Here is a 22,460-nt window from a genome sequence, read left to right on the forward strand (position 1 = left end):
TTATGCATAGGGGTCAAAGGTCAACGAGGCGTTAATGACCCAACATACCTGCTCCAAAGCCGAGTAAAAGTCGTGTGATTCCTGAGCTGCAAGCTACGCAGCAAGACAGCAGAGGTACAGAGAGAGGAGATAGACATGAGAAATTGATACAGGCAAATGGGTATACAAACAGGGAGGGGGAAAGGTTGGGGGACGATCTGTAATACATGTACCAGCTTGAATTTGATGCAACTGGGACAAAGACACGTTACACAAGAAAAGGGGTGAGGAATAGGGAGGGGATTTGGGTGGGGAAGGCAGGTGGTGGGGTACAGAAGGATAAGAGATGCTTCATGACGGAATGGACAACACCAGAGGTGTAACTGTAACACTAAAGTACCGTGATTACAAATTACACTCACCAAAGGAACAGAAACACCACAGATACACTGTGAGGTGGGCTAACAACAGGGAAGGTTTTGTTAATATTGGAGACATTATTTCCTGGGATTAACACAAGAAGTCACAAACACTCAGAACTGAGGCATAATGAAATTTAACATGGCAACAAGGGTATATCTTGTGCTAACTGTTCCCTGTGCGACCTACAGCTAGAGGTGGACTAACTGTGACAAAAAGCAGTCGAATTGATGATGGTTTGACAAACCCTGGCAACAATTCAAAACCAGCACCAGAGGACGTGGCTGCATGTAGGCAAGTCGGCTTTTCACAAGGCACTTGGCTGTGACTTGTCAAGGATTGTGGTACAGGCTTGCGGTACACTGTCTGTGTTCCACTTCCACTCATCCAGCTGCGTCCAAAAGATACTGGCTATGGCTGGGAAAATCATGTGCCCGAGGAAGTCACTAGCTAATGGCTATATCAACTCGCCTCAGATACATGCAGCCGGCCGGCCACATCCTGAATTTCCAGACATAGCCTCAGCTCAAGCCATCCCAGACAGTTTTATCGTCGCAGCTGCGGGACTCACCTGGGCGATGGAGTGGTCAAACTCGTGCATGATCTGCCGCTCAGCTCGCTCCAGCTGCTCGGCCCGCAGCCGGTCCAGCTCCTGCTGGTGGCTTTCCACTTCCTCCAGGAGGCGTCGCTCCTCTTCCTCCATCCGCAGTTTCTCTTGCTCCTCGGCTAGCTTCCGGGCTTCCTCCTCCAGGGCAAGACGCTGCTCTTCAGCCTAGTGATGCACATGACAATAAAATGGCCAATTCTCCAGGTGTTGTTTACAGCTTTCTAGTGGCACTGCCCATTCACATCTTGCCACCACTGGCTTGGTGATAAAATGTCGTTATCGGAAAACATGTAGATTTAACCATTCTACTAAGGAACTGAGGATGATAGGGTACAAGAAACGAACCAATAAAAGATTACACTCAGTCCTTAGTTTTGCAAGCCACCACATTTTACTGGTAGTTTCCCTGATGTAGAGAGCTACTACCTCCCTCTAACTGCAAACAAAATTGTGACCGGCTCTAGCAAAACCCAACACTTGGGAGTGAAAATTCAAAGTTGGAGTTTGCGATCACTGTAATGTACATTTAATAAATAAACTTTCATTTGATGTGTGTTTGCAGAAGTTTGGATAAAATCTGACAGAGAAGTGGAACTTGAAATTACAGTTGAAATGGAATTTTTTAATGTTGTTAAACCATACTGCGTAATGGAAAATAGTAAGCAGCATCAGGTTTCCAAGAGCCAGTCAATAGCTCCAACACTTTTTGCTTACAACTTGGTTAAATGTGTTCACAATTACCAGTGCTGTAGTTGAGACCATCACGAGACCAGTCACAAGACCAGACACAAGACCAGACACAAGACCTTGCACCAGACCAGTCACAAGACCAGTCACAAGTAACAGTGTGAACAATGACAAAGGAATGCTTTTGTTGGAGTTCATTTGAATAGCTTGTGACTTGAATTCAGACTAGAGGTATTGTGTTGGTCTCGTGTGGTCTCGACTACAACACTGACAATTACTAACAATGTCCGCAAAATGGCTCAAAACTATTCAAGCAAGAAAACAAGGACCTCAAAAAGTGAACTTTCTCTTTCAAATCCGTCCCCCCCCCAAATAAATTTCCACGATAGAATCCTACCTCCGGCACCATCCCGGCAAACAAGCCTTACCTTCCTCCTGCTTTCTTCTTCCTCCTGCTTCCTGGCAATCTCCAGCTGTCGGACCTTCTCCAGGTCCGCCTGCCTCTGCTCCTCTTCCAGTCGCCGCTGGGCCTCCTCTTCTACCTGCCTCTGCCGCGCCTCCTCCTCAAGCTGTGGACACGAGGGGAGGAGAGAAAATTCTACGGGAGGCTGACCTTTTAAGACACACCTCATTCAGAGCAAAGTGGGACTGGCTCTAGAAGGGTCCTTATGTAACAATTAGGTGAAGTCCATCCCAAAAAATGCCCATGTCTTCGAGGAAACACCAGAACGCAACAAATAACAACGGCCGTTCCGGTAAACATTCCCCTGATAACAACATTAATTTAATTAGGATCACACACTAGTTGGGTCCAAGGTGCTTCCATCCCACATATTTCTGGATGACAAACTAATCTATCTCAATTTTAACTCTAAGACTGTAGGAAGGCCACAACAAAATGATCTCTTACCTTCCGTTTCAGTTCTTCTAGCTCTCGCATCTTCTCTTCAGCTTTCAGTCTCTCTAACTCTCTGTGACAAAGACAAACCTTACGCTTGAACAAACAATATTAAAGTCTTTTTTCCAAGCTGGGTTGGATCATGTCCTCAGCAAGAAAGACGACGAAATGCCGAGAAAACAGCAAAGCTTTGAATAACTTGCTCAAACGAGAAAAAAACAAACCGAACGGAACACTGAACCCTGGCTGCCTCTAGCTCGGGGCTCTTACCTTCTCTCCTGTTCCTCCCTCTGGCGCTGCTCTTCCCTCAGTCGCTCTTCCTCCTTCCGTTTCTCCTCCTTCAGGTGTTCCAGGATCTTGCGTGCCACGCGGGCGCGTTCATACTTCTGGAAGACTATGACTGCACTGCGCACCTTGAGGTACCTCCTGCGGCAGTGTTGCATCTAGGGAAAGGATCGGCAGAACAGATTTGCCGTCATGAACGTAATTGAAGCTAAATCCTTTCACAGACTGTTCATATGGCGAGATCTACAACTTACCCGCATTGTCTTCTCTATGATGACCACCTGTGCCAGGATCTTCTTGAATCGCTTCCTGTCAAAGCCCCCAAAAAACCAACATCCATAAAGTCATTCTATGCCACTTTAAACACTCCAGAAATGTTAAACAGTGAGAAGCCCCAAACTGACAGGGAATTTCAAGCGCGTTACAAGAATGCAAAGTGCCGTAATTCTGTCTTAGGATCCCCTTCCCTCTCCCGAATTGGCTTGGAAAAAATCTTTCTCGACAAATGTATGCGAGATTTTAGCAGAGCGCCACTCACAACAAATATGCACACTATGACTTTTTGGCTAGCAACTCAATATTGCAAAACAAAAGTGTTCTTTCCTTAGCCAGTTTCTACACTCAGCAACCTCTACGAAACTGGTCTCGGCTGACCCAGTGAGATATCCCTCGATACACACGTACACTTTGATCAGGAGGGGTTCATATTTACACCAAGCATAGGACAGCTCCCGCCCCTCTCCCCCCAAGCTTGACACCAACCTGGCCAGATAGCCCTTGATGTGCGCTTTGATCTTGCTGGCCAGCACGCCCAGCTCCTGCTTCAGGTCCTTCTCCAGCCTGGTCTCCAGGCTCTCCTTCAGGAACACCTTGGTCTTGCCCATCTGCCAGAGCTGCTTGCGGTCGTCCAGCCGGGCCAGGAGCTGCTCGCAGAGCCGGCCAGGTGGCTGGGACTGGTCCTCCCGGTAGACCAGGGCCCGGTAGCGGACCACGAAGTCCGGGAAGGGGCGGCGGACGGGGAAGCCCGCCTTGCGGATCTTGACCGTCTCCAACATGCCAGAGTAGCGCAGCTGGTTGACCACAAGCTGGGCATCAAACTGGGCTGCCGCCTAGAGGAAAGAGATACAAAAAATTGAAAGAAACAGGAAATCAAACAAGACCTTTGCTTCCCCTGGCTGTCCTGCACAGCATAACAGAGTTATCCACACTGTTCATATACATGACATATTGCTTTCCATGAGCAAGTCACTTTTCCACGTTTTTCACATAGACTGTTGAATCAGGTTCACGTGAACTAGAACAGGAAATCTGCTATGTGTTTCATTTTCCATACCTTTTCAACAGACTTCTAAATTAAGTTGCCAAAAGTAATCGGGGAAAAATGAAAAATTAAAAAGGCAACAGGTAAAAACTTCCATCATTAAACAAAAATTATAAGCATAGAAATCCACCGTTTTCTTCATTTATACACTCTTTCAACCCATCAACATTCCCCTCCCCCAAAAATTTGGTCTGGAGACCTTTCCGTGACATCTTCAAAGCCCATACAGAACCCTACTTTTAAATGATAACCTTACCTTGTACGGATTAGGTTTTACGCAACGAACAAAGTACGGGTTGCAGGCGTTCAGTGAGGACATCAGAGCATGTAGAGATTCCTGAAATAACAACAGTATGAAGTCAATGACTACAAATGCTCAACTGCCCTCATTCCCAACCACGAGGGCGCTCTTTGCTCAAATTTTCAACGTTGTAGTCAAAACCTTTCATGACCATCGTGAGACCACCACAAGACCAACACAAAACTTCTAAGTCTGAATTCAAGCCACAGGCTACTTACATAAACTGTAACGAATGCATGCATTGGTCACTGTTCACCCTGTGCCTTGCAACCTGTCTTGTGTCTGGTCTTGTCTCCTGTCTTGTGAAAAGTGCTATGATGGTCTAAACTACAACACTGCAGATGTTGGTGTACATAAAGGAGACCATTCTCTGACCCCATCCAAATTATGTGGCTGCGGCTTGATATAATGCATGTGTCTATGGGAAATCCATGAAGCCGCTAGCCACAGGCTTTCAGATGCACAAGTGTAAGTCAAGTCAATCAGATAAAGGCTTAACTCCCAATTTTGTTCTGGACGTCAGATCGGTGGCTTTATCCAGCTGCCCGAATCCAGCTTACCTGGAACTGCGAGCTGACCGTGGGCTTCTTACGCATCATCTTGTCATCGCCAAGGTTCTTGGACTGCAGCATTGTCTCAAACAGATCATAGATGAAGTCCGACCTATCACGGAAAATGTAAGATCAAAAGATACAACTATGTGGAGATTTGCAATAAGAATTCCATGCTGTCTGATTCCAGGTCTGAACTCCAAACCTAATCCAAGGCCTTGCTGGTTTTGCATCTGACCCCAGGTACCTGTTTCATCAGTAAAGGTCCCTGACCTAGATGTGGCAGTTTCCTGCGGCAGAAACATGAAATTTTTACAACCGCAAACCAAACTATGCAGTCCTTCCTTCCTGGTAAGCATATCAAATATCCAGACTAGGGAAAAGGGTAAAGCCACAAGTATAAATGACATAGAGATTGGGATGTAAATCACACTGTGAGGGATTTGGACCGGTGTCACAGTTGGATGGAAAGTCGCATAGCCCACAACACACCTGCTCTCCTTGAGTACTGTCAGGATGTCGTCCCTGAACGTGTCTCGATTCTTCTCCAGGAACCCTTTGGTGTGGTAGAAGACCTCGCCCGCATAGTGGCGGATCCCAAAATTGCTGTCTGCAACCTTGGGCTTGATGTAAAAAGCATTTTTCTGTCGGGAAAGGAGAACCAAAGCATATTTAAAACAATACCCTGGGGCAAAATTGACAAATTGTTAAAAATTCGACGAAGGCATCCATGCCACTGAAGAGCGTTCAGTTTGGAGGCAGAGACAATAAATGTATAGGTTATACGTACAGCATGATTACTGTGGAGTTTTTCCAACATGGTCTCATCGGTGCCCTTCGGAAATCTGCTTTCCTCATTGATGAGTGCCAGGATACCAAGTTTCTAGGTAGAAACAGTGAGAAAAAATCTATAAATTCAGTACATATCCTTCTCAGAAGATAAAATGTTGTATTCCACAGGACCAAGCAGCAATAAAGTGCAAAACAAAGCTTTAGAAAAAAAAAAAAAAAGTCTATGTGTTCCACTTAGATGTTGTTGGCTCTGAGCCAAATTGTAGAGAGTGCTCTTTGGTCTACCGATGAGAGCTATACATATGTTTTTTGGTTAACATGCCAGACAAATGTGTTGACTGTTAGCGCATTCAGCCAATCACGACCCTGCTACAATCAGTGAATACCAGCCCCCTTGGATTTTCTATGCACTCGGTAGTGCGTAAACCTACCCTCTCCACCAGGTCCAAGCACTCGCCGTTGTCCTGCCAGTCGATGTCCACCCACTCCAGCCCTTCCGCGTTGTACTCGTGCTGCTCCAGCGAGAAGATGTGCTTGTTGAAGTACTCCTGGAGCTTCTCGTTGGCAAAGTTGATGTTGAACTGCTCAAAACGATTGACCTGCCGGGCCATCAAAAATGTACAGCAAAAACCTAAAACCCACAATTTATTTATTTTCTTTTAAAGCCAGAAAAAAAAGCACGGAAGAAGAGGACTGGTATTAGTATTAACCACTTCGCACCGGGGTGCCCGGTACTGGAGACCTTAGGTTTGTACGCAAGGCCGGGGTGCCCAAAATCGGACAAAGGAGCTGGGCCTTGTAAGAAAAGACTGTACTTGGAACAGAGGACCGGGCTGCTGGGAATCGCCAACTGTATACAATTGTCGATAGCGGAGGTAATCTGTCATCGTTTTGAAACAGTATACCACTCTGTGGCATTCAGTGCGAGCGGATTAATGACCGGAGACAAAAGCACTCCAGTGAAGAACGATACAATACCACTGCATGCTAATCTGGCCGCATTTGAAAAGACGCCAGCAGTGCACTGGGCCAGTTTCAAGAACAAAAGAAAATTACGCAACACCACACAATCTGGGCTCTCTTTACAAGGCGGCAGGGCCTGGCTGAAATGCTCGGGCGTCAATAGATGTTGCCTGTCAGATTAGAGTAGCCACCAGATAGACGTGTAGGTGTAGACGTCCAGCAAATGAAGTTATGAATTTTGAAGAATTTTAAAAATGGAAGATCTTGAAAATCCCCCAGGAAGTCGTCCTGCAACTTCAATTTAGACCCGGCAACATATGGTTAACATATCTAAGTTTCAAAAAGAAAAATCTACTTTTGACCATGAGTCTCACCTCAAAGTTTTCAAATCCAAAGATGTCCAGGACGCCAACTGAGTGGAAAAACTCCTTGCCCTTGATGCAGCGGTTGATGCGATGGATGATCCACTTGAAGCAGCGGCCGTAGAGGTTCATGGCCAGAGAATCCACTGAGTTTACGGCCTGTGAAAGAGGATGGAACAGTGTCAGTAATGACAGAACAGCTGTGCCCAGGAGCCTCAAGGGCACCTCAGCAAACATTAAGTGGAGGGGTTGACACCTTCCCGACCTTATGCCCAGCTTGGGTCCATTGCAATTGTTTGAATCAGATCTCCAGGAGTGAAAACAGGTGAATAGAAATCTTAATGGAGCTAAATGTACCAGATGTCCAAACGAGGGCCTTGTGGACACCACGAGAGGTACCTCGGGCTCATCAACAAAGCATTAGAAGTGCACCTCCACCTCATATGTACTCTTCAATTTACTGCACATCAGCACATATGAACTTTAAATACACTTCCGAGGATCCTACCTGATCAACATCCAGTGGCGTGCTGATCAACTCCCCTCGTAGCAGCCGCGTCTTCTGGGTCAAAGCATCGCACAGCTGGTACTCATCGACATTGAGCAACGCAGACACAATCTGAATTGCTGCATGAACAAAGAACGCGTCTTGAGGATGACAAATCAAACCATTTTGTACAGTTGGAGCGAAGTCATACCTTCCACAGCTGTCAAGGCACCATACCGGGTGACCCAATTTAGGATTAAATGACCCATAGCAAAAACTAATACCTTCAGTATAACTGATCACTGTCGTTGGGTTTTTGGTTTCCACTTTACTCACGTTGCATGTCTTTGACCTGAGCCCCGCCAGCCGTGATGAACTGGACATTGCCTAGAGTCAAGATGGCTGACAGGAGAGACAAGATGTCGTTGATCTGCTCACTGTTGATCCTCATTACACTGAAAGCCTCCTGCGACAGACAAGTGGTCATTTGATACTCATTTAGTGATTACACAAATGTTCCCTCAAGCCACATGATCTGGCTGCGCTGCTCAGACAGGGTCTAAATCGACTGTCTGTGGCTAATAGAGAAACACGTCAATGGGAATTAACTAGACAGAGGCTCCCACAGGTGCAAGTGTGATTTCTAGCAACAGCCAAGAAATCTAGATGTGGCTTCAGTACCAGGAAGGTGTTGCTTTTTAAGGGCATGTTACGAGCCAGCCATCTGGGCCCAATTTCACGGCACTGCTTACCGCAAGCGGAAAGTTGGCGCTTACCTAACAGAAAATTCTGCGCTTACGACGAACGCATTTCACGGATTAGCAAGGAATTTTGGCTTGTGCTCATGCGTACATCCTGTAACTATGGATTTTGAGCTTTACGGGTTAGCGCAGACTGGAGATCGTAAGTGTGGAATTCTGTGGTAAGTAGCATTATGAAATTGGGCCCTGATATCTATTGCTCATGACAGACTCCAAGCTGATTTTGGCTCAGTGAAAAAAAAAAAATTGTCTACATGAAGTGTGCTCACCCAAAATGAACAAAGTTTAACACTACGTGAGAAGTCTTACCAAGACAGCCTGAAAATTTTCCGCATCATTGATGGTCGGGTCAGAGATGCATCCACTTTTGTTGAGATAAGAATAGGAAGTTGGGTCTCGTAGAAAGAGTTTCTCTGTAAATGGAATGCAAAAAAAAAAAATCAATTTATCTTAGGTCAAAATTCTGAGTACTTCAACCATCTGAAACATGCTTGCTTAAAAGTGCATGAATACAAATACAGTTTACATGTCATTCTACCTTAGGCCGTGTCCGAAACGGGCTTCCAGAGCTACTGCTAGGTCTATTGTCTGCGCGTCTCCACGCATTTCCAATGGAGCGAAGACCTAGACCTAGCTCTAGACAACAGATTCGGATGCAGCCTTAGATTCTGTTTATTATTTCTCTGGTACTCACTCTTCTGTTCTGGCGATGTGCCGGCCAGTAAGCAATAGAAGATGTGGTAATTACGCTCCTGAGGATTCTGGCCCACAACACGATTCTACAAATGAGATAAACAGTCCAGGTGTGATTTAATAATACGCACCGCAATAACCAACTAAGTCATAATCTAAGCCGACACACCAATCCCCCAACATGCTTCAGAATACCCGTGGATAACTTTGTTTTCATGACTAGAACAGGATTAGTTACATTTTGCAAAAACTGGCAGGCCAATGGTCTCATCATAATTGCAGTGTCTCAAACAGTCACACATCTGTGTACTTACAGAAAAATACAACGTAGGGTACATATCCTCGCAATCCAATTTGTTTTCTTTATCTTCCCTCGTAACATTTAGTGAACAAGGCTTTATTTTTTAAAAGACCCATCAGCCTAAAAAAAATCCACAGTGACGTTTTGAATGGTTCATATTCACAAGTCTTGAGCAAGCTTGGCTTACCTTTTCCAGAAGATCTGGAGATGACAGGCACTTCTGTCAAGGAAGATCAGCTAAATATAACAGTGAAAAAGAGAGCGTGCCGTCAATGGGATCCTATGAATAGACAGCGTAATCAGACATTGTTGGAAGATTCGACATTCTGGCAATTCCATCAGTCAATATGCTGGTTAGAGATGTACACAACCATGTCAGTTAGTGTAAAGCGTCTGTTAAATTTCAGACATTGCTGGCATTTCTCCGCCTGAATAAGTTCTTCACAAGTTGTAGGTGTGCCTAATTCTTTTTTTGCAGGCAATCAACTGAAAAAAAAAAAAACCGGGTGTTTCATTGATTAGTTTTTCCTTATCTTTAGGGGTTTGGGGTAGAAAAAGCAGTTTAAGGGGTGGCCCGGGAGGCTACTTCCCAAATACTCTTGTGAACAATAAAGGATACAGTCTTGGATCGTTCCTCCCAGAATGCTGCCCTCATTGGAAAACTGGAGCTGGATAAACTTGCCAAAGCGACTCGAGTTATTGTTGTAGATGGTTTTGGCGTTACCAAATGCCTCCATGATAGGACTGCAAGACAAGAAAGAAAGCACATCCTGCAATCCAAGATTGGTTATTTACACACTTATCGGTATTTACTAGTATCAAGACACGACTCTGCTTAACGTAACCTGAAAGTGTGGTGCATGAAGTCCATTTCTGGAATTTTATCGCCATGCTCACTGGGAGTTTTTTTGAATAACACTTCTGCGCAGTAGCCAGTGGCTTTTACTGTACTGACAAAACGAGAATATTATAGATTGCCACGCTGTGCAATTCCTGCTACATCAAAATCAGACATACAACTTGGAATTTTGACCCCAAAACGAGGAGATTCCAAGCGTGATAAGACAGTGGTTTTTCAATTTTAAACGGCATGAGTGTACAGTGAAAGACAAGGAAATCGGCATGTCTGCAAAATACTGGGTGTCCGGTTTTGATAGATCAAGGCAGTTAGGGTTTAATAATTATAAACCATGGTCACATTTCAGAGAACGTTAAGATACAACCTTGCAAGGCATGGGAACTATGGTTAAGAGGAGAAATATAACCACCCATAATTCAATGTAATGTATACTATTAATAACCCATTTCCTGTTTATAGCATGCAAATCGGGGCAATCAGGGGAGGGGAAAACAAGGAAATTCCAGGCTGCATGAGAGTCTTCTTTTCAACTAATAACAGCATCGAAGGTTTAAAAAAAAACACCAGGAAATCGGCTGATCCAAGGGTAAGATGTACACATGAGTTGCTGATATTATCCGTATGGTTGGCATGTACTTCTGAGGAATATTCTTCTTTGTAACAGCTAAGCTGCTACTCTGCTGCTAAGCAAATCCCTGAGACTGCCACAAGTGTCCTCCCCCCCCTCACCTGCTCTGCAAGATGGCCTCCTCCACTCTCAGCTTGGAACCAGTCAGGGCCTGGGGGACGCCAGCCTGGGACGAGGCCTGGCTCATCTCCGACAGAAACTTCAGGATGAACTTGGTGCTCTCTGTCTTCCCGGCTCCACTCTCCCCACTGCCGGGATAAAAAAAAAGGGGGGGGATCTCAAATGAAGTCGATGAGTAACTAAGTTTCTTGGGGTTTAGATTTTGTTACATAAATCAAACAGGATGCCGCGGACGAAGCAAAAAACCAGAGCAGCCAGCCTTACAAGAGGTTGGGGAGCATAACCTACACACGTAAGCACATGCAACTCAACAAACCCCGCCCCCTCCCATTTCCCATTCCCGGTACCTCCGAATTTTCTTGGGCATTCTCTTTCAGGGCCCCTGGATCTGAACCTGGCTTATTCCACGAGACAATCAGACCAATTGCAGCGCAGGTGATTGCCATTCATCACAGATGTACCTCCCCCCCCCCTCCCCGGCACAAGACTCCAAACTGCAGTCCCCCTTCGTCATGCGTCAGCTACCACCAAGGTAATCTACATCTGTAATAAAGCTGCTTCTTATTCTTCTACAGCCCGGCATCCAATGAAGTCATACAGCAGAAATATGCATGTGCCGGTAGGATATTCAATAGGCTTGGGTGGATCTACAACCCTCATTATATGAACTATGATAGCAACCCACGTACTTTACGGTTCTGCATTTCACTTCCTTGCCCAGCACAAGACAGCATGAATAAGAACGGACTATCAATTTTGTTTTAGTTTGGTAGACTAAAAGCCATTAGCGAAGGACACAGTTATCTTAAAAACCTTAAAAAAAGGGGGACTGCTTGAAGCCACTCGGCTGACATGTCCAAACCGAGTACCCATCAAAGCAAAAGGGGAGACAAGGAGGTTTAGGATGATAGAGAAACCTGTTAAGTGCTGCATTCCAATTTTCAATTTTGAAACTGATGCTCTGAAGACAGGCTACGGTGGTCATCCATTCTGCATTAAAAACCTGTACCTGTGAGGATCTAGAACGTGTACGAAGCATGTAATGGACATGTTATGGACATGTTGTGTCAACTCTTTATTTTTTGCCAATGAGGTTTCTTGATTAACGAGAACTCAACCATGAACCGAACACTGGCCATTCCATCCTTTAGTTCTGAAGAATCAGTAAAAACTTTAGGACTTCGCAAATCTTCAACAACTGGTGTCGCTGGTTAGGAATACGGACAGATCCTAACTATTCCCCTAACCTGATCAGCACGCACTGGTTGTCGTTCCGCTTCCACATGGAGTAGTAGCAATCGTTGGCAATGGCGTAGATGTGGGGCGGCAACTCACCGATGTGACGCTTGTCGTAGGCCAACATGACATCCTTGTCGTAGTAAGATGGGAGGGCTTTGTAGGGATTGAGCGCGGCCAAGATGGAACCAATGTACGTCTGTATGAAAGCAAAATTCTGCTATTTCTTATCAATGTCTCAAATATTAGACAATACTTGATCACAGAACAAAACGTCCTTTCTAAGTGTACTGTTCAACAAAGTGTTAACTTCTCTGGTGGTAATCTGACAAGAATTAATTGAAAACTTATTTCATTTTTCTTCTGTCTTTCTTGGCTCTGGCCTTTCTGCTTGGATTGCATCAGATAGTTGGGAAAACAGTTGAAGGGCAAGACACACTGTACAATTTCAGTTCTTTCTTTCTGGACATGGTCAAGGTGCATGAGTGTACAGCTGAGGCGCGCAGCGTGAGTATTCAGCCAACGAAGCAGATTAGTCATCCCTTGGTTAACATTTACAATTCAAAACGGCATTCACTAGAAAATATGTCTGAGATGCGGGTACCACCCCGTGGCAACCAAGATGTTACAGTGACTTCTGCTTTCCTGAAACGTCTTTCCAGCTTTCACAACCCATCACAGAGAAATTAATTACTTATGAACATGCGAGCGTTGCCAACTGCTGCATGTAATTGCAATCAGGAAGTTGACGTCCACTTTAATGAAACGCAAATGTATACAAAGCCTACCGTCTATTGTTTTACAGCTCCATGGACTAATGTTTACAGCCCATTCTAATTTACATGTAATACACAAACCACATTTCCCGTACATCATCATTCAAATTGAATATTCCAAAGAAAATTGGAATTCAAAAGGGCAAAACAAGGACTACCAACCTTTTAACTTCTACACGTAAATCAGGAGAGCTATTAAGACAATAAATCAAGTCATAACAGCTACTGCAGTGTCATTAGGTAAAACAAAAAAAATGACAAATTGGGTATTATGACGTTATTTTGTTGCAAGATCAAGGTACTTAGGCTGAATCTAAATTGGATATTTTGTGATTCAGACATTAGCCGTGATGGTGAATTGCCTTACATGTAGAGGGAAATGCCAGCTTTTGGCAAAGCACTCAACATGCACTTACAACAGACTGCTTCATTTGTTTCTCACTGGTGCACATTTTGTTATTCATGACTAAGTATCAGCTTTTTCAGCTTAGAGAGTTGAGTCAAGGGAAAAGTGAACAGATGTCTTTTTACAACGCCACTGAAATCGATTACATGTAACGTATAATTTGGGTAATTCCAGAAATTAGGGGTCAATTTTTTTCCGTGTTCCTGTCACATCTGACATATGATTTTGTAAGGTAGAACACATTTTCTAATTTCCAAGAGTGATGAATTAATGCAAATGACTTGCCGAACAAATAGTAATAGTTTGATTTTGACATCAATTCCGGTGATATTTCCATGTCAAATAACAAAGGTCAGATGTAACAGGGTCATGAAAATGTCGCACTTTTGGACCCCTAATTTCTGGAATTATTCATTTCTGACCTGCTTATTCATGAAACAGAGGCATGTACTATCATTAACTACAATTTGGGACCACATTTCATGTGACAAATCTGACATAAAAAGAGTGGCGGCTAAAGTCTCAACGACAGAAACTTCTAACCCCGACGGTTTTATTTAATACCAGCCCATCCTCAATCACCACAATATTGGACAAACCTCTGTTTGTTCAAACCCCTGGTAATTCTATCAGACTGATACACTTCACTTCACTTTAATCAGGAATACCGACCGTCTTCTGTTCATTCCTTAAATAAATGCGCCGTCAATGAATACATGTACATTACAAATGTAACCAATTCATAGCACTTCGTGTACAGTGAAACTAACCGGCCAGGCCGGGGACCGGGGATAACCTAATTCCCCTGAATCAATGCCCGTTTCAATTCAATCAACAAGAGCCGTCCAGACAAAACTCACATAAATCTGGTCGTGATCGTAGCGCAGCTTCAGGTTCTCCAAGATGCTGTGATCCTGCAGGTCCGTCAGCTTCGCCATGTCCTCCAGGCCTACGGAGGGCGAATGAAGTATCGCCATGGTTACGGACAATTTCCGCTTCCTCTTGGCGGATAAAGAAACCCTGAAAGATGGAGGCTGTTTAACCGAAGATGTGCATATGTAGGCTTGTTTCCCTTATCATCGAATCAGTCAAAAGGAAAATTAAGTGGATCTGTAAAAACAAAAACAAAAATTGGATCAATTGAAAGACAAATTAGCATCTGGTGCAGTGTTGATAAAATGAAACTCTCTTTTTGTGGATTTACATGCACAATTTTCTCCAGAGGAAAATTTATGTGCCGACTGCCAAACTAGAAATAAGTTGGCCATCAGTAAAGGCATTTGAGGTAGGAATTCCAGAAACAGACTTTGGAATTTCACAAAACTCGACCAAAATGTGACAATTTTCAAATGATATTAAAAAAAAATTAACAGTTCTCCATTCCACAAAATGCAATTAGATACGCTGTAAATTAATACCGTATAATTACAAAAGCATCAATGTAAAAGAACACGAATTTTTACAAATGGGTTATTCTACAAATTCGGGGTCCCAAAGTCCCTGTTATACCCGACCCATGTAATTTGACATGGAATATCACTAAATTAATTTCAAACTATTTCTATTTGTTCGGCAGGTAATTTGCATTAATTTATCACTCTTGGAATCAGAAAATACGTTCTGAATAAAATCATGTCAGGCGTGACAGGGACCCAAAAGAATTGCACCCCTAATTTACAGAATGACCCATACATGTCAACACATACATGTATATGTACATATACAGGTCTTTTTTTCACACCATGGATTTAGATTTCAAAGTGACTTGAATTACAAGGGCAGATTGTTCCTTGTCCCACCCAGAGCGCCGAGAGTAGATACTGTATAAACACACACGAACACTGCATCGCAAAAACAGCAGCAAAATAAGCCACAATTGAATCTTCATTTCAACAAGGTACATGTAGGGTAACACAATATGCTTTTCCGTGAAAGCAATCCTTTTCCTGTAGGTAAAAAGCACGCAAAAAGAGTTTAAAAAAACCCAAAAAACAGCTCACTCCGATAAGGAAATTAGAGTACATTTACATGGACATGTACATAAAAGACAAAAATTCAGAATAATGTTTAACACTGTGAATTACCGGCATTTTCAAGTGGTGCTGGATACAACAGTGAAACAAGGTGGCCAATAAAATGTACATGTAACAGGAAGTGTGTGCAGTATGTGTGAATTGCCAATTTCCTTATTCCCTGAGTGCACAGCTGGGCTGTGTACAGTACTCACGTACAGTTTTCAGCACATGTATCGAAAGTGAAGATCACAGTGGTAAAAATATACATGCATAACAAGATGCTTGAGATCTTCTTGTGCGTATGTACTGTATTACTTGTACGGTACATTTACTTGGGAGAATGATGTGATGATTATAACACATGTTTTCAAGTCCCCTAAAATACATTACAGGTACACTATCTGCAACATTTGCGCAAACACTTACTGTAGCAATGAGGTTCCATGTTTTGAACACAGGATGACACATCCGTACATGTGCACTACCAATGTTTGTCTTCAAAATAATGCATATTCAACACAGTGGGGGGACACTGTACACATGTACAAGTAAAGTGGGAGCCCGAACTAAACAATAGACCCCCCCCAAAAAAACCCTCTTTGAACTGTGAAAATGAAACAATAAAATCCTTTGTGAAAATACACTGTGAAGGTTTATGTCTTCATATCTAATGGAGATGTGAATACCTGTACTGTTAATTAGTACAGGACAACGATCATGGACACAATAATGCCTTTTCTCATCCCCCAAAAATAAAAAAACACAACAAACAAAGACGCAGCACAACAATTTAGCACATACACAGGGTGCGGGGAAAATGTCTGTATGGTTGCCCAAAGTGTAATTCTATACACGTAGCAAGCAAATGCCAAAAAAAAAAATGCTCATACAAATTCGTGCAAAAGCACAACCATTATTGATAGCGTATCAACTTTCTTTGTCAGGGATTTTTATTCCGCGCAATTTCTTTTTTGGGGGGGCGTCACTTCGGGGATGTTTTCTAGAGTATCCATGACGCAGATTCCACTTCAGAAATATTGCCCTCTGGATACTTTACGTGAAGCTCTTTTACAAATGATCCTGTGCTATGGGCTTTCCAATCTATTAAGCCTGCCACAAGAAATTCAATCGCTTCTGAATTTTCTGAAATGAGTGGGCTAAAGCATGGAGACATTTTAAGTGGGCAACTTGGCAATTTGAAGTAAATCTGCAAAGTTTACATACTAAAATATTAAATAAAGGAAGTTTTCTGAAAAGACTGCAACAGTGTACATAAAATATGGTAAAATGAATACTGTGATTACCATTTTTATAGTTTTTAAAATTTGATGCTTTAGTCTTGCCAAATATTGAATGCTGTTTTTTTTAAAGCTCTGTAAAGCTGTTGCTTAAGATGAAGGCTTTTTGGGGGGAGTTGGGGTGGGAGGTTCTTTGACAAGGGCCAGGTCCAAAACTCTCGAACACAAATTGGAAACGAAAGTAGCCGCATCCATTTTCACACTGCAAGGCTTGCAGAGGGTAAATTTTTTTCCACAAAGTCTGTTTATGCCCTGTATATTAGACACTACATGTGGCCTGTTGCCATGAGTGGAAGTTTCACACATCCGAGGAAAGTGCAATGTCAACGCGGAGAGTACGGAATCCCTCCCAACCTTGCTCATGTTTGCCACAAACTGACACAAAGCTATATGATCCAGTTTTCCAGCATCCCCTGTATTCCCAGTTGTACATGTACGGCGCATCCCTCCTTCCTGCCCCGGCAAACGACAACATCTAGAAATGCCCCTTGCCAATGTCCGAGTCTGCATGCAGAGAAACTAATCACATGCTCTTGCTCTGTTTTGTATACAAAATCTCATTTTCTAGAGCCATTTTCACTCGCCATCCTGTCCCTCTTTGGTCAAGATGTACTCCGGTAATGGACAAGCGAGGCTTTTATCCAGCAATAGAACAGATTGGTGGGAGAGGGGGGGTGGGTGAGGTGACATCAGCGATCACTTCCACCGCCAGTCACAGTCGAGTGAGCGAGGCACAAAGCATGACATTACTCCATGATGGGTAAGATGCCAGAAATCCTAGACTTGTGCCAGTCCCAAGTTGGCATATTTTGGGGGCTTCTATTTCCTTGCATTTGACCGCACGAAAGCGAGACCTCGTAAGCACGCACAGGCCATGGAATGACCTGAGGTGGATACTTCTTCCTGGTGTTGGATTGCACTAAAATCAACTTCAGTGCTGTCGCAAAACCTTGAGGTAACAAGGCCAAAACTTGAATGTTACAAATTTCTCAAATCAAATCTGAAGATAAATCTCAATTAATTCATATACAAAAAATCCAAGATACATGTACATGTAATCACTTAAGGAAAAACAGAAACTAAACCTGTTAAAAAAAAAAAACAGATAGAAACAGTAAATATTCATACACATGAAAAGTTTGTTCAAACAAAACAAGGAAATGACATGCCAATAAGTGGAAAAAATTTATAAATGAAGCAACACTGTTTATATGGACAAAGAGGACAGATAATCAAATTAGGCCAAACACAATAATAGTCTTGCTTCCTATTACGCTGACAAATAAAAATAGGTTTGGCATATGTAGGTGGGTAGCATTTTTTTTCCTAAAGTTTTTGGGTCAAAAATTTTAGGGTGGGGAATTTTTTTTGTAATTAAAAATTGATTTTGATGGTCTATGGTGTATTCAATCCGGATTTTCTTCTGCAGATTCATAAATTGAGGAACGGTCTTGTCCAAGATTGTCCAAGTCAGAACCTCTTATACTTATACAATTATACTCGTACATTTTTGTCGCACGAACATTTGGATGTAAAAAAATTGTTTGAAAGCTTGTACAAAACGATGTACATGTACATAGAGCACTTAAAATCTGCATGATGATGCATGATGCAATAACTTTGTGTGCCCCACACCAGTTGTCACGAAACCCTCTACCGGCGAAAGCGAAAAAGTACTAACCTTATCAAGCCATACCGGTAAATTCACAGTGAAATGTATGCTATCATGGGTTATAGTGGAGATCGTTAATCATCACTAACCTAACCACTCACGCAGGAAGGGCTGTAATAAGTCCCAATCAGACATGTACATGTATGAATATCAATCTTTCTTTGGCAGTCAATCACAAAACAATGACCGGATGGCCTCGGAATGCTGTTTTCACACAAGGCTTGCGCTTTAAGCCGCACAGATACGAATCACTGTATGCACGTACCGTACATATGCGTGTATATGTACAGTATATTCAGTCACCTGCATTATGGAGCTCCAGTACTGTTCCGTGTCCAAACGAGGACATGCAAAGTTTGACCTGGCTGTCGCGTCACATTGGTAGAAAAATTTTAAAAAACGGAAAAATCGTCATTTACACAAGGAAAAAAAACAAGGAAAATCCGGCCTGTTGATGGCAAAAAAGTGGCAAATGGAATTTGGCATACTCAACCAAAAAGCAGATATTTCACACTCCTGCAATAAGCACGAGGGTAGGCAACAGTCTATTTTATTTTTACTTCTTTTTCAATAAAAAGATTTCGGGGTCAGTGCGATTTGTAAAGTTGGGGCGAGTAACTGGAAGCGCAACTGTTATTTTGTTTGGCCTTATCAAAATCAACATACAGAGTACAAACACACATCTTAATGAATGAGTAATTTCTTGGAAAGAAATGCTTTTTCTTTTTTCACATCACATCTTAAAAAAATCAAGTCTCCATGAGAAACTGCCCAAAGTACCAGTATATGTACAGCAGAGGGACAATGAACACAAGCTCCTCCACACAGCATCCCCCCATACAAATATTTCAACTCAAATTTCCCTAACAGCCCCGGTCGTACGTTGACGACAGACAACAGCCCTGTTCAGCTTGAGTAATGGAGGACTTTTCGAAGAGGAACTAATCACATGTCTGCGCACAAGCTTAGTTGTATCTCAACATATGTTGATTATCGCTGATTGTTGAAGCATCGGCCAGTGGTTTATTTCTCTTTGTCTGACTTGCCATTCATTTATCTCAAGGCGCGTTTATTAGGCGGAGTGCGACAAGCAATGGGGGTGCATGCGTGCCGCTTCTTTTTTTTCTTTTACATTATAAAGCCCTGAATAGCATTGGCTATTGTGGTTGATTTCGCTGCTTTGTGCTGAAATGGATGTATCAAGCACGTATACTACCCTAGGGAGCTGAGATGGTATTTGGAATGTTGGGCCCAATGAGCAGGGGTAATAATGGAAAGTGCTTTATTCTAAGTTAAAAGCACTTTTAAAAACCTGTTAAGAAACTATGTACGGGTGCTCATACATGTACATTGTACATGTAGTCTGAAATCTCCATTTGCCTTAACCAATCGGGTACCTTTAGTATTCACTACATGAACGTATACAATGTTGGTGCATTTCTCAAAGACCTGGTTCCCAAGTTCCTCAGCAGACATGCCCACATGAAAAGCAGCAGGTACACCGACCAAGAAGCTGAAGGTTGATCTGAAAGGTAGAGGCACCTCCCACTCTATATCCTGGCCACATCCTCCCACCACAAATGACCAATGCCGTTGACCGAATCATAACAGGCGGTAATCATCGCCAGCTGAATGGGCAGCTCGTGAGCAGGTCCGTTGATCAATACCGATGAGACATTTCGGCGAAACGTTCAGCAGTTGCACATCGCCGGCAGTCCATCACCACTGAGGCAAGAACAACCTGCTGCTGTTCATTAATTAATCAGTCATACGGATGCAGCATGTACAAGTACTACACCTGCAATTGTGACCCACTCTGTGAAAATGAGTCGTAAGTCGCCAGAGCCACTTTTTTGAGTTTTCATTTGTATTGGAAAGAGCAAATTGAGTTTTTGTTTTGATGTATCACTCAGTTTGGCATCCTGACAAAAGTGGATACTCCATGGTGAAAATTGCTGTGAGTTCCTATCGGTTTTCACTGTGCAAAATTATTCTAAAGGACTTTTTACTCCAAAGTGGCTCTGGCAACTTAAGACTCATTTTCACAGAGTGGGTCACAATTAGTTTGATGCAAACTGGACCTTACTCAATATGAAAGATTAAATTAACGCAATTATTTAGCTGGGATCTGAGCCCACATAAAATGTTTTGTTGTTGCTGTTGTTGTGTTTTCTGAACGGACCAAAGAAATTTTTCAGCAGGCACAAAAAGAATTAAACATTTGATATAGTCTAGTGGCTAGATAAGGCTCACACTTCTGCATTGTTATTATTTTTTCCCGAAAATTTTATAAATCAAATATATTCTCCTTAAAGGGGCCGGGCACAGTACAAGCTTCTACTTTTTGTCTGACCTCCCCCATACTATTATAAATTCAGTTTTGTTAACTTGTAAATATGGAAATGAACCTGAAACCTGAAGTTCCATGTTCCATGAAAAAGACAATCAAGTGAATAACAGACATGTGTACTTGAGTCTAGCTTAACACAAGTTTCAGCAATTTTTTTAGTCATCACAATGTTCACATATTTTTCTGTGTTGTACACTGTATGATTAAAAAACCTCCAAATTTTCTCTGCATTTTGAAAACAGAAAGGTAAATCTTCAGCAGGAAGCTTGTGAAAACCAACAAGCGATTCCACTTTCCTGAAATTGGCAGGTATGTGAAAGGATGTACTAAAAAGACACCACCAACTGAACTGGGTGTGACTGTCAAGAGGAAGTGACCGCACTGCCATGCGAGAAAGGGAGTTTGAAGGGGTACACCATTCAGAAATCGCTTTGCGTTTCTCCACTACAATATTTCAGTCGTGACTAGGTGCATGTGTTGGAAATGAAACGGGTGTGAGGGGAAGAAATCCACTTCACTGAAGTAATCAGCCCCAAGAGATGGCAAGAATCCAAATCCTGTCTCAGTCAGCACTAAGCACTTTCCCCAGTGAGAAGAGAAAAAAAGAGTGAACAAAGACTGAGGGTTGTTCAACATGTCCTAATGATGTCACGTTTTGGCTCTGGCCAATCGTCCCCAGAATGTGGCGACGGACGGGTGCCCGGAACTCATGGAAAAGATGGGCCACTTCAGGAGAACCTCATCTCCCTGTCTCCACCCAAAATCCCTCCTGCCTCTCCCAACTGATTGGACAGTGCTCTCCTCATCTCGGTTCAAAGTACTGACGACACAAACCGGTTAACCGACGGCAGGTTTCTCTCATCGCACCATGCATTTGCTTGATGCTGAACAGCTAATGAAAGATGGAATTTGAGGTACAAATATGCTACTTACATGTCCATGGTCTTTCTGAGACTGGTGTATTTTTCTTTTAATTCTTGAATAGCAGGTGACTGGATCCCACAATATGAGCCATAAGGCCCAACCATTTTCTTTGACTATGAATTCTACTGTGCTCTTTGTTTTGATGCAGTACCCAGACCGTGTTCGAAACGAGTTTCCAGAGCTACAACTAGGTCCGCTGTCAGCCTGTTTCTGCAAATTTCCAACAGGTGAACATCTAGACCCAGCCGCCCAGATGATAGGGAAGTAGCCTAAGGCTGCATCTGTTGCATCTGTTGTCTAGAGCCAGGTCTAGGTCTTCGCTCCATTGGAAATGCATGGAGACGTGCAGACAATAGACCTAGCCGTAGCTCTGGAAGCCCGTTTCGGACACGGCCTAAGATTGACATCCAGGTGAAAAGGGAAAAAAATTCCTCCTAATCCACACTGCGCTAGATCTCTTAACCCAAGGCTGGCTCTGCTGACTGCCGCCTCATGTTGTTGGGACGGTCACGTTTTGCTTTAACTTTAACTAATAGTCTGGACGCATGGACTTAATCAAAAACTGAGAACATGGCAGGGTACACAAACAGGATCTGTGGGCATCCCTGAGGAAGCTGGGTTTCCTTCCACCAGGATTTGCCGTGCCGATGACAAATCGTCACTCCGTTTCCTAAACTTCCTCTAGTTAGAACCAACCCAAAAAGAGCATTGAACAAATGCTGCCAGGAGCTTGGGGCAGACCTAATTGCCGATAACATCAAGGAAATT

General features: G+C 43.1%; 1 protein-coding gene across 6 annotated transcripts in view; it reads right to left on the minus strand.

Annotated features, from left to right (window-relative positions):
- The window catches only part of LOC110975414 (unconventional myosin-X-like), a 53,520-nt gene that overhangs the window by 18,410 nt on the left and 12,650 nt on the right, over positions 1–22,460 (minus strand). For 4 of the 6 annotated variants that reach the window (XM_022227896.2, XM_022227922.2, XM_022227914.2 and 1 more), the window contains exons 2-23: positions 14,294–14,543; positions 12,263–12,450; positions 10,997–11,143; positions 10,028–10,152; positions 9,596–9,609; positions 9,109–9,193; positions 8,724–8,827; positions 7,990–8,119; positions 7,675–7,793; positions 7,179–7,325; positions 6,273–6,440; positions 5,840–5,932; positions 5,542–5,693; positions 5,059–5,161; positions 4,454–4,534; positions 3,639–3,985; positions 3,131–3,185; positions 2,862–3,034; positions 2,604–2,664; positions 2,122–2,262; positions 971–1,171; positions 49–93 (exon numbers count right to left, since the gene is read on the minus strand). In XM_022227896.2, the coding sequence (XP_022083588.2) occupies positions 49–93; positions 971–1,171; positions 2,122–2,262; positions 2,604–2,664; positions 2,862–3,034; positions 3,131–3,185; positions 3,639–3,985; positions 4,454–4,534; positions 5,059–5,161; positions 5,542–5,693; positions 5,840–5,932; positions 6,273–6,440; positions 7,179–7,325; positions 7,675–7,793; positions 7,990–8,119; positions 8,724–8,827; positions 9,109–9,193; positions 9,596–9,609; positions 10,028–10,152; positions 10,997–11,143; positions 12,263–12,450; positions 14,294–14,410 (2,796 nt within the window). In that variant the 5' untranslated portion in view covers positions 14,411–14,543. Of the gene's footprint in view, positions 1–48; positions 94–401; positions 441–970; positions 1,172–2,121; positions 2,263–2,603; positions 2,665–2,861; positions 3,035–3,130; positions 3,186–3,638; positions 3,986–4,453; positions 4,535–5,058; positions 5,162–5,541; positions 5,694–5,839; positions 5,933–6,272; positions 6,441–7,178; positions 7,326–7,674; positions 7,794–7,989; positions 8,120–8,723; positions 8,828–9,108; positions 9,194–9,595; positions 9,610–10,027; positions 10,153–10,996; positions 11,144–12,262; positions 12,451–14,293; positions 14,544–22,460 lie in introns of all 6 variants that reach the window. The other 2 variants (XM_087147929.1, XM_022227904.2) reach the window with 2 other exon arrangements.

The sequence above is a fragment of the Acanthaster planci genome, linkage group LG17, assembly GCF_054643075.1.
Source record: "Acanthaster planci isolate LZ-2023a linkage group LG17, COTS_SCS, whole genome shotgun sequence".
Lineage (NCBI taxonomy): Eukaryota > Metazoa > Echinodermata > Asteroidea > Valvatida > Acanthasteridae > Acanthaster > Acanthaster planci.